Source organism: Marmota marmota, unplaced genomic scaffold (assembly GCF_001458135.2).
Source record: "Marmota marmota marmota unplaced genomic scaffold, marMar, whole genome shotgun sequence".
Lineage (NCBI taxonomy): Eukaryota > Metazoa > Chordata > Mammalia > Rodentia > Sciuridae > Marmota > Marmota marmota.
The window spans coordinates 1,314,482-1,329,762 of NW_026000294.1; the positions used below are offsets into that span (position 1 = coordinate 1,314,482).

Below are 15,281 nucleotides of genomic sequence, written 5' to 3' on the forward strand. Positions count from 1 at the left end.
AGTACCAGGGATTAAACTCAGGGGCACTCAACCACTGAGCCACATCCTCAGACCTATTTTGTATTTTATTTAGAGATAGGGTCTCACTGAGTTGCTAAGCACCTTGCCACTGAGGCTGGCTTTGAACTCACGAACCTTCTGTCTCAGCCTCCTGAGCATCTGGGATTATAGGCAAATGCCATCGTGCCCAGCTGGAATCATTATATTACATATGTTCCCTATATTCCAGTCATCCAGAGCTACCTGTAGTTCCATGGGTATATTTTGTACTCCTAAATATTATGTCCTTTGTCTAGATTGTCTTGCACCCCAATCTCTGATAAACTCCTTATACTTCATGGTCTATCATTTAAGGGTCTCCTTATTGCACAAGCAGGGTTCAGAACTCATTCTTCTTAGCAAGAAATCTTGTAAATAACCATTTACTGGAATGACCATTTTTATTGTCTATTTACATCTCTCTCATTCTAGACCTTAAGTTCCTTGTTATATCTTACTTCTGTATTAGCATGTGTTGAACTGCTTGATAAAAACAGATGGCTTGATGAATGCTGAATGAATATCATGTACCCATCCAATTTCCCAAACTAAAATTCTTGATGTCACCTTCCAGTCTTCCTTTCTTCATCCCCCAAAGTCAATAGGTCAAAGTCTTATTGATTCTACCCCTTCTAAAGAAGTCTCAAATCCATCTCCCTCCTCCCAACCCCAATACTCATGGCTCCATTCCCCCTTACTTGATCTAGATTTGCTCCATGCAAACCATTCTCCACACTATTACTGGAATTTTAAATTTTTTTATTACGAAAATAATACATAATTGTAAAAAAATTCAAACAATACAGAAATAAAAATACAATACCCACCTAGTATACATACAACCACATAAACCCCCTCCCCTGCATTCCCATTCCCCAGAGGTTATCATCATGAACAATTTAGCATATATCCTTTCAGACCTTTTCCTTTGCATATACAAGTACATATAAACACATATAAATATACACACATGGTTTTGTCTTTTACAAAAATGGGATCATACATGTCTGTTACATATGATTCTTCAATTTCTTTCTTCATTAGATATACAGAAAATTTCTAAAACACAAATCTGATTATATCACTCCTCTAGCTTTCAGTTTCCATAATATAAAATTCATTAATTAGCATCAAATTCAAAGCTCTTGATATGCTTCCTGCCCATCTTTCAGTCTCATCTCTAGCCATTCCGGCACTGAAGAGACTGGATCATAAACCACCTAAATCCTTTCTGAAATAAGGCAGGTACAAACAAACAAACAAACAAACTAGGAACACACTCTGCCATTTCTAGATTTTGGCCTTTTCACTTCATGTTACACTCTGCCTGGACTTTTCCATCTGGCAAGCTCCTACTAATTTATTCTTCAATAATCAGCTTAAAAATTACCTCCAGGAAGACTTCCCTGACTTTTTTCAAACATGATCACTCCTCTATTTTTCCCTATCCTTTATAGCTAGCTTCTTAATTGCACTTATCTCACAGTACTATAATGATTTATTAACATGTTTTGAATTCCCATTCCCCTCCCACAGCTTTATCCCTTTGAGTAAAAGGAATGTGCCTTATTTATCTTTGCATCCCAAGGATCTGATAAAGTGCTAATCATAGAGCAGATACTCAGTAATACATCTTTTGAGGGTTCAGTGATTCTAGGAACATTTACTGAGCAGCTATTTTGCACAGAACCATATCCTAAGCATGAAAAGAAACAGAAGACACAGTCTTTGCCCTAAGGAACTTACCATTTACCTACCATTTCCCCTGTGGGGGCAGGGAGGAGGAACAGAACACATTTACATGGCAACATATCATTTCTGACATACAGGCTGTTTCAGAGGACTTAAGTCATTTGCCTCAAATTCTTTAGGAACAAGGCATTGTTTAATCAAATAAATAATAAATTAATGGACAGTCTGTCCAACAGGTTTGTTTTTAAAGTGTGGTACAAACCCACCAGAACCCAATTCTCTGTTCCAGCAGGAGTGTTCTCATCTATTCCAGCCTGCAAATTAGAAAATCAAAATAATACCATGCTTGGAAAATTTCTAATATACCAAGAGGACATAAAATTATTAATCCTTTCATAATTTCTCCTCCTTCCCCAGGGAAAAAGTATATCAAAAGTAATAAATGGAGTTAAATGAGGGCACTAGAAAAGAGTGAGCTTGCTCTCTCTTTTTGGTAGGAGTAGGGGAGGAAGCAGGTTGCTCTGTTTCAAATCAAAGGGTGACATTGCCCCGAGAAGATCAGGAGAGGTGATTTAGTATCATTTACCTATTATTAAAGGCTAAGGTGTTAATCTGGTGATTTCAGGATCAGACACTGTACAAATATGAACAAATTGGGCAAAGGTGAACCACCTAGGCTGGAGAACAGGGAAAGCTGACCAAAGAGGCCCAAAGGAAGCCTCATTCATCAGAGTCCAAGTCACTGTCCCCAGCAATGGAGTGGAAATCCTCACTGTCCTCCTCGTCCTCTGACAGGTGGACCTGGCTTAGTACACTCGGCCCAGAGCGCTGCTCTTCCTCCTCATCTTCTTCCTCCTCTGATACCTCATACCCACCGATGCTGCTGAAGCTTGTGTCTTGGGTGTTCGACTTGGGATCAGGCTCCTCATAGCTCCCATAACTGAGAAGAGAAACATGTCATCTCTCAAGCTCGGGCATTGTCCTCTAGCTGACCATTCCCATTCTCAGTGCCACCAAGGGATCAGCCCATCTCATCTCCCCTGGAAACTAAAGTAACTGGTTCTGTACTGTTCTACATGCCCCTGAGAGAAAAATGATCCTGTTCAAAAACATCAACTTGCCAACTTCATATACACAAGAACAAAACTCCCCTACACATGAACAACACACACTGCCAACTAACATGACCACAAACGCTCTGACAAACTCAAGATTCCATCTACCACTTATACTTAGGCTCACCTATGTATCCAAATTTAATCAATAATCTTAAAGATGCTCTCTTTAGTATATCTCGTTTCTATCCCTCTTTTCCATGCCTACACTGCTTGCCTTGTATCAGTCCTTTGTTATCTCTGGCCTGTACTACTGAAATAAGTCTTCATTCCTCTAGTCCTGCTCTCCTCCAATTAAATCTTCATGCTTCTGCCAGAGTGCTCTTTATTTTTTGTTTGTTTGTTTATTCTGAATTTTACTTAAAAAAAGAAAAATCACACAAGTAATGCGCGTTCACTATTTAAAAAAAATTTAGAACATACACCATAAAAAACAAAAAAAAAAACAAAAAAAAAAAACACCAATAACTCCACCATCCAGAAATAATCTTTTGGTATATGACCTTGCAACTTTTTTCTATGCACTTTAGATGCTTAAACATTTGTTTAAAATTTACAAGTGAGATACTCTACATGTTATTCAGGAATCTGCTTTTTTCACTAATGATTATAATGAACATCTTTCTGTGTCAATAAACATGTCTATAGCATAATTTTAATAGCTGCATGGTATTCTGCTGTATAGGGCTGTAACATGATTTATTTAACAATCTCTTACTAGGACAATTAAACTGTCTCCAATTTTGCCACTATTAGAAACAATGCTGTGATAAACATCCTTATACAAACATCTTAACGAAGGTGTTTTATTACTCCAACAGAATAATTTCCTATATATGGAATTTTGGGCCCAACACGGATGTACATTAGAAAAATTATTTATAGTGATAAATTGTAATACCTCTCTCCCATTCACTGTATTTTATCAATTTACATTACCACCAGTAGTTTGAGAATGTCTTTTTCCTCACACTCTTTCCAACATTGGGCATTATCATCCATTTTAATCTTCACCAGTCTGATAGGTTAAAAAATTGCAATTCAATTGTTTTACTGTATTTCTTTGATTATTAGGTAAGGCATTTTTCACGCATTTATTGGCATTTCTTTTGTGAATTATTAATTCATGTCTTTTGCCCATTTTCTTTTGGGGAACAAAGCAATCTTTCTAAACCGTAAATCAGATCATACTTCTCGTATTCAATGCCTAACCAAAACTTTTAGGTCCTGCAAAATTTGGTCCTTATCTATCTCTTTAAATCATTTTTTAAAACATTTATTTATTTAGCATTGCTGGAGATCAAACCCAATGCCTCATGTATGCTAAGCAAGCACTCTACCACTCAGGTACATCACTAGCCTGTTAAATCATTTCTATTACATATCTTACATGGATCAATCAAAAGCTCCAGCCACACTTATCTATTTGTATTCTCTAAAAATATTTCATGCCTCTGGGTCCTCAAGAATTTCCTGGTCTTTGGAATGTCCTCTGCTTTCTTCTTTATGTAGCTAATAAGTATTCATATTTCCCGTAGTTACCTTCTTCAACCAGCTCCCTTCCCCCCTTCCCCAAACCCCAGAAAAACCCCACAATTGCCTGCCACAGTGCTTTTTATGTTACACTGTGTTTTCCTGTTTACCTGTGTTAGATTTCCTGTAGACTAAACTTGTTAAAGGAAGGAACTACATCTTTGCTAAAATAAATATGATTCCTAACTGCTTGCTGGCTAGGTGTATCATATGTATATTAAATCCAACATACCCAAAGTCAAATTCATTTTTCTCTCCTTCCTTATCTCACCCTAATACCTTCTTCCTCTTTGCTATCTTGGTAACATTCCCTTTCATTATTTACCTGACCTCCTTACCTTCTAACTCAAATTATCTACCTTTTAACTAACTCTTAAATAAATATGCCCCTTCATTTTCCCTTCCTCCTAATAAAACCCTGTTGATACCCTCATCATCTATCCCACATTGTCCTAAGAGTTATGTAACATGTAAACCTGATGTTAATTCCTTTTCCTTAAAGTGATAATTCCTAATACCCATAGAACCAAACCCAAATTTTTTTAGCATGCTTTAGATCCTCCACTAACCTCTTGCTACTTCTGGAACTACTCCCCAACAATCTCCCTTTGCTTTGGAATACATTTTATGTTTTATTTTTATGCCTTTGAATATATTGTTTTATCTGTAAAGACCTACCCATCTACTGCCATAATATCTACTTAGTAGACTCTTATTCATCCCATAAGGCCCAGTTCAAATGTTCTGTCTGTGAAACTCTCCCTGATTACACCAAGCAGAATGAGATGCTCCTTCCTCAATGGTGTCTTGACACTTTGTACCTACTTATGTTTTAGCACTTATCACATTGTATTTGTAATGATTTGTTTGTGTCAGTCTCTTCTACTAGAAGAGCTCCTCAACAGCAGGATATATCTTGCTCCTCTGGTTCCCCAGGGCCTAGCACAATGCCTGGCCTTAGTAGGTGCACAGGAAATGTTTGCTGGATGAAAGCAATCTGATGCTAGACCCTTTGACATCATAGCTGGGCACTGATGCCACAGCCCTGTAGCATGTTGCTGCCCATTACCTGATGTTGCTATCCTCCAAACCATGGGAAGCCTCCCCACCGTCTCCCTCATAGGACATCATGCTTTCTTCATTTTCCATGCCCATCCTTGTGTTCTCCTGAAGCAGGCGGGGCTGTTTGGGTCTTATACCACCAGATGCCACATCTGAGTCACTTCCACTTTCACTCAACTGAATAGCTGTAAAAAAAGACAGATTCTGGTTCATTAAAAGATAAACTGGGGGGCTGTAGCTGTAGCTCAATGGCAGAGCGCTTGCCTAGCATGTGTGAGAAACTGGTTCGATCCTCAGCACCACATACAAAATAAACTAATAAACAAAAATATTGTGTGTCCCTCTACAACTAAAAAAATACTAAAAAAAAAAAAAAAAGATAAGTGGGAGTGGGAAGGACGGTGGAATGAGACAGATATTATTATCCTATATACATGTATGATTACACTACTGGTGTGACTCTACACCATGTACAGTCAAAAGAAGAAGTTGTACTCCATTTGTATACAATTTGTCAAAATACATTCTACTATTATGTATAGCTAAGTAGAACAAATTAAAAAAAAAAAAAGATAAACTTGGCTGGGTGTGGTGGCACATGCCTATAATTCCAGCAGCTCAGGAGACTAAAGGATTCCAAGTTCAAGGCCAGCCTCAGCAATTTAGCAAGGCTCTAAGCAACTTAGTGAGACCCTGCTCAAAAAATAAAAAGGGGAAGGGGTGTGGCTCAGTGGTAAAGTACCCCTGGGCTCAATCACAGGTACAAAAAAAATAAAAAGATAAACTTGGCAGAATTAACATCTTTAGCTTGGTCTTCCAAAATCAGTTCCTCTCATATATCTACATAGGCATCTTGTCTATATTCCTTACCTCAGATGCCTCTCTTGTAAAATGCCTAGGGTCAACAGTGGAAAGATCTAGTTTAGAATCTGAATCTAAGTTAACAACTTCCTTTCTTCATTTCAGTCCAACCTATTTCCTATATCCCCTCCATTACTTCCCCCTACTACTGACATTAATCCAGAATACATCCCTAAACAATTATCTTTTTTCTTAATTTCCTTCCCTGTTGCCACATATAATATTTCATTCTCATCTTCAGCAAATATCCAAATCCAAGTTGCCACTTAGGCATTGCCTTTTCCACTGTTGCCTACTGTACCTGCTGTGTTGTGTTTCTCAGTTCCTCTAAGGCTAATGAACGTGGTCATCCTGTGAGTGAGTGCTTAGTATATCTCATGTCTGTTAATGGGACGTCAATAAAAAAGGCAGCTTCTGGATAATAACAAATGTGGCCAAGAACTTATAGGAGCAAATGCAAAGGAGCAAGACTTACCAGAGAAAGGATTGTCTCCTTCTTCATCACTCCCAGCATCTTCCTCATCATCTTCTCCTTCAGACATAAGCAAGTCCTCATATAGGACACTGGCTTGAGGCTGTTGCACAGTTCCTTCTTCTTCATCTGCAAGATCACCATCTCCTTCTTCACCTTCCTGAATGAGACCAAGGAGGGTCAATGCCCCATCAACTGACTAAGTAAGAAACCAGAAGCCACCTCCAGTCCCATACCACCCCCTTGCTGCCTCACAAGAAGTTAAATAATTTTGGTGGATAGATTTGTTTAGCTGGTCCAAGGATTAAAGTTGGATCAGGGCTCACTATGGAGACACTCTGATTATCACCTTGGGATTTGGCCTGCCCTGTACTGTTGGGGCTCCTATCATATAAGGGTATAATGTAACCATAAGCTTTCTGTTAAGTATACTCACTGGGGCTGGAGTCTTAGGTTTCCCATCCTCCTCCTCATCATCATACCCTTCAATATCTACATCAGAGTCTTCCTCGCCCAGCCTACCTCGGCCCTGGCGCATCTGAGTAAGGAACACAAATAGCACATCATTGAGGGACGTGCATGTAGGGGGAGTTAACCCAGGGTTCTTCACCCAGGACAGATGCTCCTCCCTGATATCTCAGCCAAACCCACTGCTAGTGGGGGCTATTTACACAGCTCAAGGCATGTGCACTTTCCCCAATCATTCTTTGGAAATCACAGCCAGGGTAAGAAAACCAAAGGACTGGAAAGTCCTTGGTCTACTCTTAACTGTATCTTCACAAGGAGATGTTTCCTTTCTAACCCAGGGTTTTGTTATAGCTTGTGTTAGACTCTTTGGTCTAGAAAAACCCTCATGGGATTTATACTCTCCAGTGGAACCCTGACTGAGAATAACTGTAGGATTTCTGGCTTCACACTAGGAGTATCTTCTGATACTTCTTGAAAAGGCCAATTTTTAAAATTTAATTTTATAAATAGTCTTAATTCAGATTATAACATACATAAAGTAGCAGGACAATTATTTTTAACTCTGAATGCGGTTGGTCTTTCCATCACCTGTTAGGTTGCTCTGACGCCTCGTAAACTTTTATACATATGGACATTCCCTGAAATTCTGCTGTGCTTTGACTCTGCCCATGGGAACAGACAGAAGACAATGCCAGTCATGTAACCTGTTCCCTACCCCCATCCGTCCCCCAATCACATTTCTAAGCCTTCATTCACAGGGCCAAGGGGCCCAGTCATTCATGATGTATATCATATCACCCCCACCATTCCTCCACCCCTCACCCCCCAGGCATACTACCAACCACACAGAGAGAAAAAAACAAAAACAAAAACGCCCTACCTGTGTTATCTGCTTTTCTGGAGTAGCAGTGGGAATATCCAAGACAGACATATTGCTCTCATCTTGAAATACAGAGGCATCTCGAGACATACTGAGGGATGTGTTGGTATCATACAAATCAGGAGGCTATGGCACAAAACACATAATTTAGCTTCTACCAAAGGAAGGGAAAGGAAACACAGAGAATTTCCCTTTAGAGCATTCACTGCAGAAAAAGGTCATGCAGAGCAATCCAGTTAAAGAGAAAACATAGTTTGGTATAACTTTACGGACAATTTTTTTTTTTTTTTAGTAATCTTACAAATGTTGCCTATTCTAGCAGATAGGCATCAAGTGTATATAATAAGAAGCCTAAAGCAGAAATGCATCAAAGCTAAGGACAATTTTATGTTCTAATAGCTTCTCTGGTCAATAACCTACTTTTTTCTAAGTCTTGTATTGTTTTTAGGCCCAGGGCTTCATACCAGTGCTATTTTGATTATTTGATTTAGAGACATCTAAGAGGAAATAGAATAAAGCATTTCAATTCTAATAAGAGCATGGAATGGTTTGACAGTTTATGAGCTTGTCAGAGTAAGCCACAAAACAAAACAGTGTGGAAAAAAATCATGGGCTTTGAAGCAAAATGCCCTGGGTTTGAGTTCTGGCTCCACCACTTGCTAGCTAAGTAATTTTAACAAATGACTTATTCTCTCTAACCCTTGGTCTCTTCAACTATAAAAAAGGGATGATAATGTCTACCTCACAGAGTTATGAAAATTAAGAGAGAGAGGTATCCAATGGTGGCACTCAGTAAATTACAGATCCTTTCCCTCTTTTCTTCCCTGAAAAGAACAGGGTTTAGCAAATGGACTATTCAATAACAGCAAGGACTAGATAAAATGTTCATAACATAAAGTGAAAAAAATAAGACATACATCTATATTGATCAATCTAATTTTAAAAATGTGTCTATGGGGCCGGGCACGGTGGTGCACGCCTGTAATCCCAGCGGCTCAGGAGGCGGAGGCAGGAGGATCATGAGTTCAAAGTCAGCCTCAGCAATTTAGTGAGGCACTAAGCAACTCAGTGAGACCCTGTCTCTAATAAAATACAAAATAGAGCTTGGGATGTGGTGGGGATATGGTTCAGTGGTTGAGTGCCCCTCAGTTCAATCCCTGGTCCCCCTCCCAAAAAATATGTCTATGAACACACATGTACATCACAGATATGCAAGAAAACACACACCAACATATTAATTGGTGGATGTTCTTTCTGAGTGGTGGAATTGATATCCAGAAACTTATTTCTTTTTTTTTTTCTTATTTTCCAATTTGCCCAGCAAATGTGTTATTTTTATTAATAGAAAACCCACATATGTTACATGTGTTTTTAAAAGAAAGCAAGCAAGGCTGATTAAGAAGAAGGTTTTGGAGGAAAAGAAGCAAAAGAGTTTAAAGCATTACAAAGCAGATAAACCATGATGGAACAGAAGAAGGGAAAATGAGGGAATGAAATTTCTACAAAACCTTAAAGCCTTTTGGGGAAAGTAGAAAGGACTGTGTAGGAAAATGCAAAACAAATAGTTTTAAAGTATAAAGCTGAATGTATGATCTAATGCAAACTAGGTGGAAAGAATGGAGTAAAAATATATTATTGACTACAACCATTTAGAAGTTGAAAATAAGGTGTGATTACTGCCATGTTTCTATACAATCAAAATTATTTTATGACATGTTAAATTTACACAAAAACTTTCTAATTACATTTGGATTTGAGAGTAGTAATGGGTAAGGGCAGTCACTCATGTGCAACTTCCACAAGTTAAGAGGCAATGTATTGAGCATACTATCTTAAAATGTATATGTATGAGTGAAAGGAATGATGAAGGGTAAACTAGAAAAATTAAACAGTATTATTTATACCCTACTTTTCATATGAAATACTCCAATTATATCAAATAATAGCTAATGCTCAGGAAAGAGAACAGTTGATGGGTTTTCCTCGGCCATGAGGTAGTGTGGGAGGGGGTAGGGAAGAAAGAAAGATGACTTTTGGGCTTGAGGCTTTGACTCACTAAAGGACTAGGCTTAGACTATCCTAGATCTGGGCAAACAAGGTGCTGCTCAGTGGCTGGACTCCTCTGTAGAACAGTGGCTAATACCCAGGCTTTAACTTACCAGAAAATACCTTGTGGAAGGTGTGGGCCTATTAGCAAATAGGGCCTTCCTGGGCAACATCACTCACCCAAGCCCCCTTGACCCAATCTGCCCACACACTCCAAGAGCCTTTCCTTGTTCTGGACCTTGAAGAAGTATCTGAGGGTTCTTTATACCTGGCCCCTCAGTAACCTAGGTTTTGGGATGAAAGAGAGAGTAAAAGAGATAGGGAGAGCGCACGGATGAGACATAGAGACAGCAATAATCCAACAGAGATGACATACGTTGCATTATAAGTTCAGAGTGAAACTTGGGCAGAATGAAAAAATTTCCTGTGGGAGTGGGAGAATTCTGCATTAAAATATTTGGTTAAATGTGAAATTGCCTCTGGGGACCTTTACAAACTTTCATACAGAGAAGAAAACAAATATTAACTCAATGTCCATTAGGTGTGAGGCAAAGTAACTCATTTGATTTTTACAATGATCCTGAAAAGTAGATTTTAGAGAAAAGGAAACTGAGTTAGAAAGGTAGCTTCCCAAGATCACAAAGCTAGACAGTAGCAGAGCTAAGACTCAAGCCCAGAACTGTTTTATGTCAAACCTCATGTTTCCCATCCTACCAGTGTCTCTAATACAGAAACCAAGCACCAGTTATAGCCTGTTATTTTCTACTCTGGACATATGACAACCCTCTTAGAGTATGTTATTAAGTATATTCAGATCAGAAAGACTAAAAGTCTTATTTACCTTACTCTCTAGTTTTTTTGACATGTAATTTTTTTTTTTAAACATATTTATTTATTTATTTAGTTAGTTAGTTATTGGCAGACACAACATCTTTGTTGGTATGTGGTGCTGAGGATCGAACCCGGGCCGCACGCATGCCAGACGAGCGTGCTACCACTTGAGCCACATCCCCAGCCCCTTGACATGTAAATTTAAGACATTATAAATATCACCTGTTTTTATTTACCAGGAGAGGGAGTCAATCCAGGAAAATGAGTGACATCTCAGCCATAGGGAATGAGTAATTAGGCATTTATAAGGCACAGAAACAATGTGGCCTGTATCTATAACCAAGCAGCTTGCATTCTAGGGGATGTCCTAGGACCCCAAAAGTTATGGATAAAAGAATGAGAGTGACTCAGGGATGATCTAGTATTCCCAAATGCTGTCTAAACAACTAAGACCCCGCCCACTCATTCATCCCACAGCTGCCTCTTCTGGATTTAACAAGGCCACCAAGACCCATGGCCCTCACTCACCTTAGCCTTTGAGAAGACAAGAAAGCACACGAAAGGCATATGAAGAGGAAGGACAGAGAAGAACGGTAACTCAGTAATAGATCTGTTAACGTGCTCCCAATTTCCCAAACCAATAAGAAAATTATTAGAGAAAATTACTAGCCCTCAGACTCACCTGAGGAGTGTAGGGCCCTGGGGTCATTGGGTCTAGGCTTTCTAATTCTGCTTCCTCCAAAGCCGCTTCTTTAGCTGTACAAATATCCTTCTCAAGTTGAGTCAAATGTTCATCATACTGAGAAACAAAGACAATTAATAAATTTGTTCAATATGTTTTAGGCACTGGAAATAAAAATGTAACCAAAGCAGACAAAAATACCCCAGTATTCAAGGAACTTTTAATCTCGTGGCAGAACATAAATGATAAATAAAGCAGGAAAGGACATAGGGAATCTAGAGTGAGAGTAGAGGGTAGGATGTTGCATCTTAAAATAGGATGGTTAGGGAAGGCTCTTCTTTCAAGGAAACAAAGACTTCAGGGAGCTAGATCATAAGGGGACTCCTTCTTATCACCTACCTCAGTCAAAGTCTGGTAACAGACATTCACAATTTCCTGAGCAGTCTTAGTATATTGACTCTCAGGCCCTATAAATAAAATAAGAAAATGCCATTAACTTTGCAAACTTTAGTTTCAGAGTTTTATATATTCTGTCACCCGCAATATGTCCATTATCCTAGACTCAGAAAAAATTATGCTTCATCTTAAATTTGGAATTTTGCTCTACTTTTAGAAATGGAGAATTTCAAACACAAAAACAAAAATAGACTAATACAGCCAGGGGTGGTGGCACACAACTGTAATCCCAGCCACTCAGGAGGCTGAAGCAGGAGGATCACAAGTTCAAAGTCAGCCTCAGCAACTCAGTGAAAATCTGTATCAAAATAAAAAATAAAAAGGGCTGGGGCTGGGGGCTGGGGATGTGGCTCAAGCGGTAACGCGCTCACCTGGCATGCGTGGGGCGCTGGGTTCGATCCTCAGCACCCCGTAAAAATAAAATAAAGATGTTGTGTCCACTGAAAACTGAAAAATAAATATTAAAAAAATTCAAAAAAAAAAAGGGCCGAGGATGTGGCTCAGTGGATGTGCCCCGGGTTCAATCCCTGCAACAACAACAACAAAAAAAAGACTAATAAAATGAACTCCATGTACCTATTAACCACCTTCAGCACCTATCAACACATGGTTAATCTTCTTTTATTTATAATTGAACTTTTCAGACTCCTCCCAAGTTATTTTGAAGCAAATTTCAGCTTCATATAATTAGATACATTAATTAATTGTTCAGTATGTGTCACTAAGCATACTTTAAAAAAATTATGTATGCCACATTAAAATGATGGATACAGGTAATTCAATTGCCAAAAATCATAGAATATACAACACCAAGAATGAATCCTTCTGTAAACTGTGAACTTTGGATGACAACAATGTGTCAATATAGGCTCACCAATTCATACAATATACCACTAGATCTAGCCTGAGATGTTGGCAGTGTGGGAGGCTGTGTGTATATGGGGGCAGGAATGGACTGGAACTCTGTAACTTCCACCTGATCTTGCCACAAACCTAAAACTGCTCTAAACATAACATCTACTGAAAAAGACAATAGAACCTATCTTAAAAACCCAACTGAAGCCAGGCCAGGTGGCACATGCCTATAATCCCAACAACTTGAAGGCTTAGGCAGGAAGATTTCAAGTTTAAGGCCAGCCCAGGCAACTCAGTGAGACCCAGTCTCAAAATAAAAATCAAATAGGGCTGGAGATATAGTTCAGTGGGAGAGCACTTGACTAGTATGTGCCAGTCCCCGGGTACAATCCCCAGTACCACTCCCTTGACAAAAACCCAACTATATCAAGTCTAAAATAATTTAAAAGTCTTTAACATTATTGTGCAACCAGTCAAGATTCACAATGCCAAATTATTTCACAAATGTTCTTTCTTTTACATTTGTTATCTTTGAATCACAACCCAAACAATGTCTATACATTGCATTTTGATGATGTATCTCCTGCAAGGTATTTCCTATAAGTGAATTCTTTTTGTTTAAATATTTTTAGTTGTAGATGGATACCTTTCTTTTATTATTTTTATGGATGTTGAAGTTTGAATCCAGTGCCTCACACATGCTAGGAAAGTGTTCTACCATTGAGCCACAACCCCAGTCCAAATTAATTCTTAACTAAATTATAGAGTTCTTCAAATAACCTGAGCTTACAAGTCAACCCAGTCTATTTGGCCCATACAAAAAAATTAATTCAGTTTTGTAAAAATGGATTGAGTCATACACCTATAATATACACGTTTCTATACACAAGTTATATCTCAATGAAAAGCTTTAAAAAATTACTTGGGTAACAATTGGGAGATTTCACATAAAATCCCAGGTGTCTGGCTTCTCTTAAAAAATGTGCCAACATATAGAGAAAGCATCTGACAAAACACAGCACCCATTCATGATTAAAACACTAAAAAACCAGGGATAGAGGAAACATACCTCAGGATAGAAAAAGCTATATACAACAAACCCAGGGCCAACATCATTCTACACAGAGAAAAAGGAAGCATTCACTCTAAAAACTGGGAACAAGACAGGGATGCCCTCTTTTACCACTTCTACTAATCATAAACTCTAGCCAGAGCAATTAGGCAAAAGAAAGAAATTAAAGGGATACAAACAGTAAAAGAAGAGATCAAACTATTTCTATTTACCAACAACATTGATCATACATTTAGAAGACCCAAAAACTCTACCAGAAAACTTCTAGAACTCAAATGAATTCAGCAAAGTAGCAGCATACAAAATTAACACCCATAAATCAATCGTGTTCCTATACACTAATGATAAATCAATTGAAAGAGAAATTAAGGAAACAATCCCATTCAAAATAGCCTCAAAAAAAAAAAAAACACAAAAAACAAAAACCAAACAAACAAACAAAATGAAATAGAACAGAGGACTCAGAGAGAAACCCACATAAAAGACTTTTACAATGAAAACTACAGAACACTAAGAAAAGAAATAAGAAAACTTAGATGATGAAAAGATCTCCCATGTTCTTGCAGGCAGAATTAATACTGTCAAAATGGCCATATTACCAAAAGCACTATACAGATTTAATGCAATTCCTATTCATAGAAATAGAGCAGTCATGAAATTCATTTGGAAAAATAAGAGGCCCAGAATAGCCAAAGCAATCCTTAGCGAGAATAGTGGAGCAGGAGGAATCACAATCCCATACCCATTACTTCAGAGCTACAATAACAAAAACAGCATAGTACTGGTACCAAAACAGGCAAGACCACCAATGGAATAGAAGAGAGGACTCAGAGAGAAACCCACATAAATACAATTATCTCAAAGGTGCCATAAATATACACTGGAGAAAAGATAGCCTCTTCAAGAAATGATGCTGGGAAAACTGAAATCCATATGTAGTAAAATGAAATGTAATCCCTCTCATCCTGTGCAAAACTCAACTCAAAGTGGATCCAAGACCTAGGTATTGGACCAGAAACCCTGCACCTACTAGAAGAAAATTTAGGCCAAATACTACAACATGTCAGCTCAGGAACTGACTTCCCTAACAAGACTCTTCAAGTGTAAGAAGTAAAACCAAGGGCTGGGGTTGTGGCTCAGTGGTAGAACACTCACCTAGCACATGTAAGGCCTGGGTTTGATCCTCAGCACCACATAAAAATAAACAAATAAAATAA

General features: G+C 38.4%; 1 protein-coding gene across 1 annotated transcript in view; it reads right to left on the minus strand.

Annotated features, from left to right (window-relative positions):
- Nucleotides 1-781: 781 nt before the first annotated feature.
- Taf1 (TATA-box binding protein associated factor 1) overlaps nt 782-15,281 on the minus strand; it is a 76,657-nt gene continuing 62,157 nt past the window's right edge. The window contains exons 31-37 of the mRNA XM_048797229.1: nt 12,081-12,148; nt 11,682-11,798; nt 11,528-11,533; nt 8,123-8,248; nt 6,778-6,934; nt 5,449-5,626; nt 782-2,671 (exon numbers count right to left, since the gene is read on the minus strand). Coding sequence (XP_048653186.1) covers nt 2,452-2,671; nt 5,449-5,626; nt 6,778-6,934; nt 8,123-8,248; nt 11,528-11,533; nt 11,682-11,798; nt 12,081-12,148 — 872 coding nt within the window. The 3' untranslated portion in view covers nt 782-2,451. The remainder of the gene's footprint in view (nt 2,672-5,448; nt 5,627-6,777; nt 6,935-8,122; nt 8,249-11,527; nt 11,534-11,681; nt 11,799-12,080; nt 12,149-15,281) is intronic.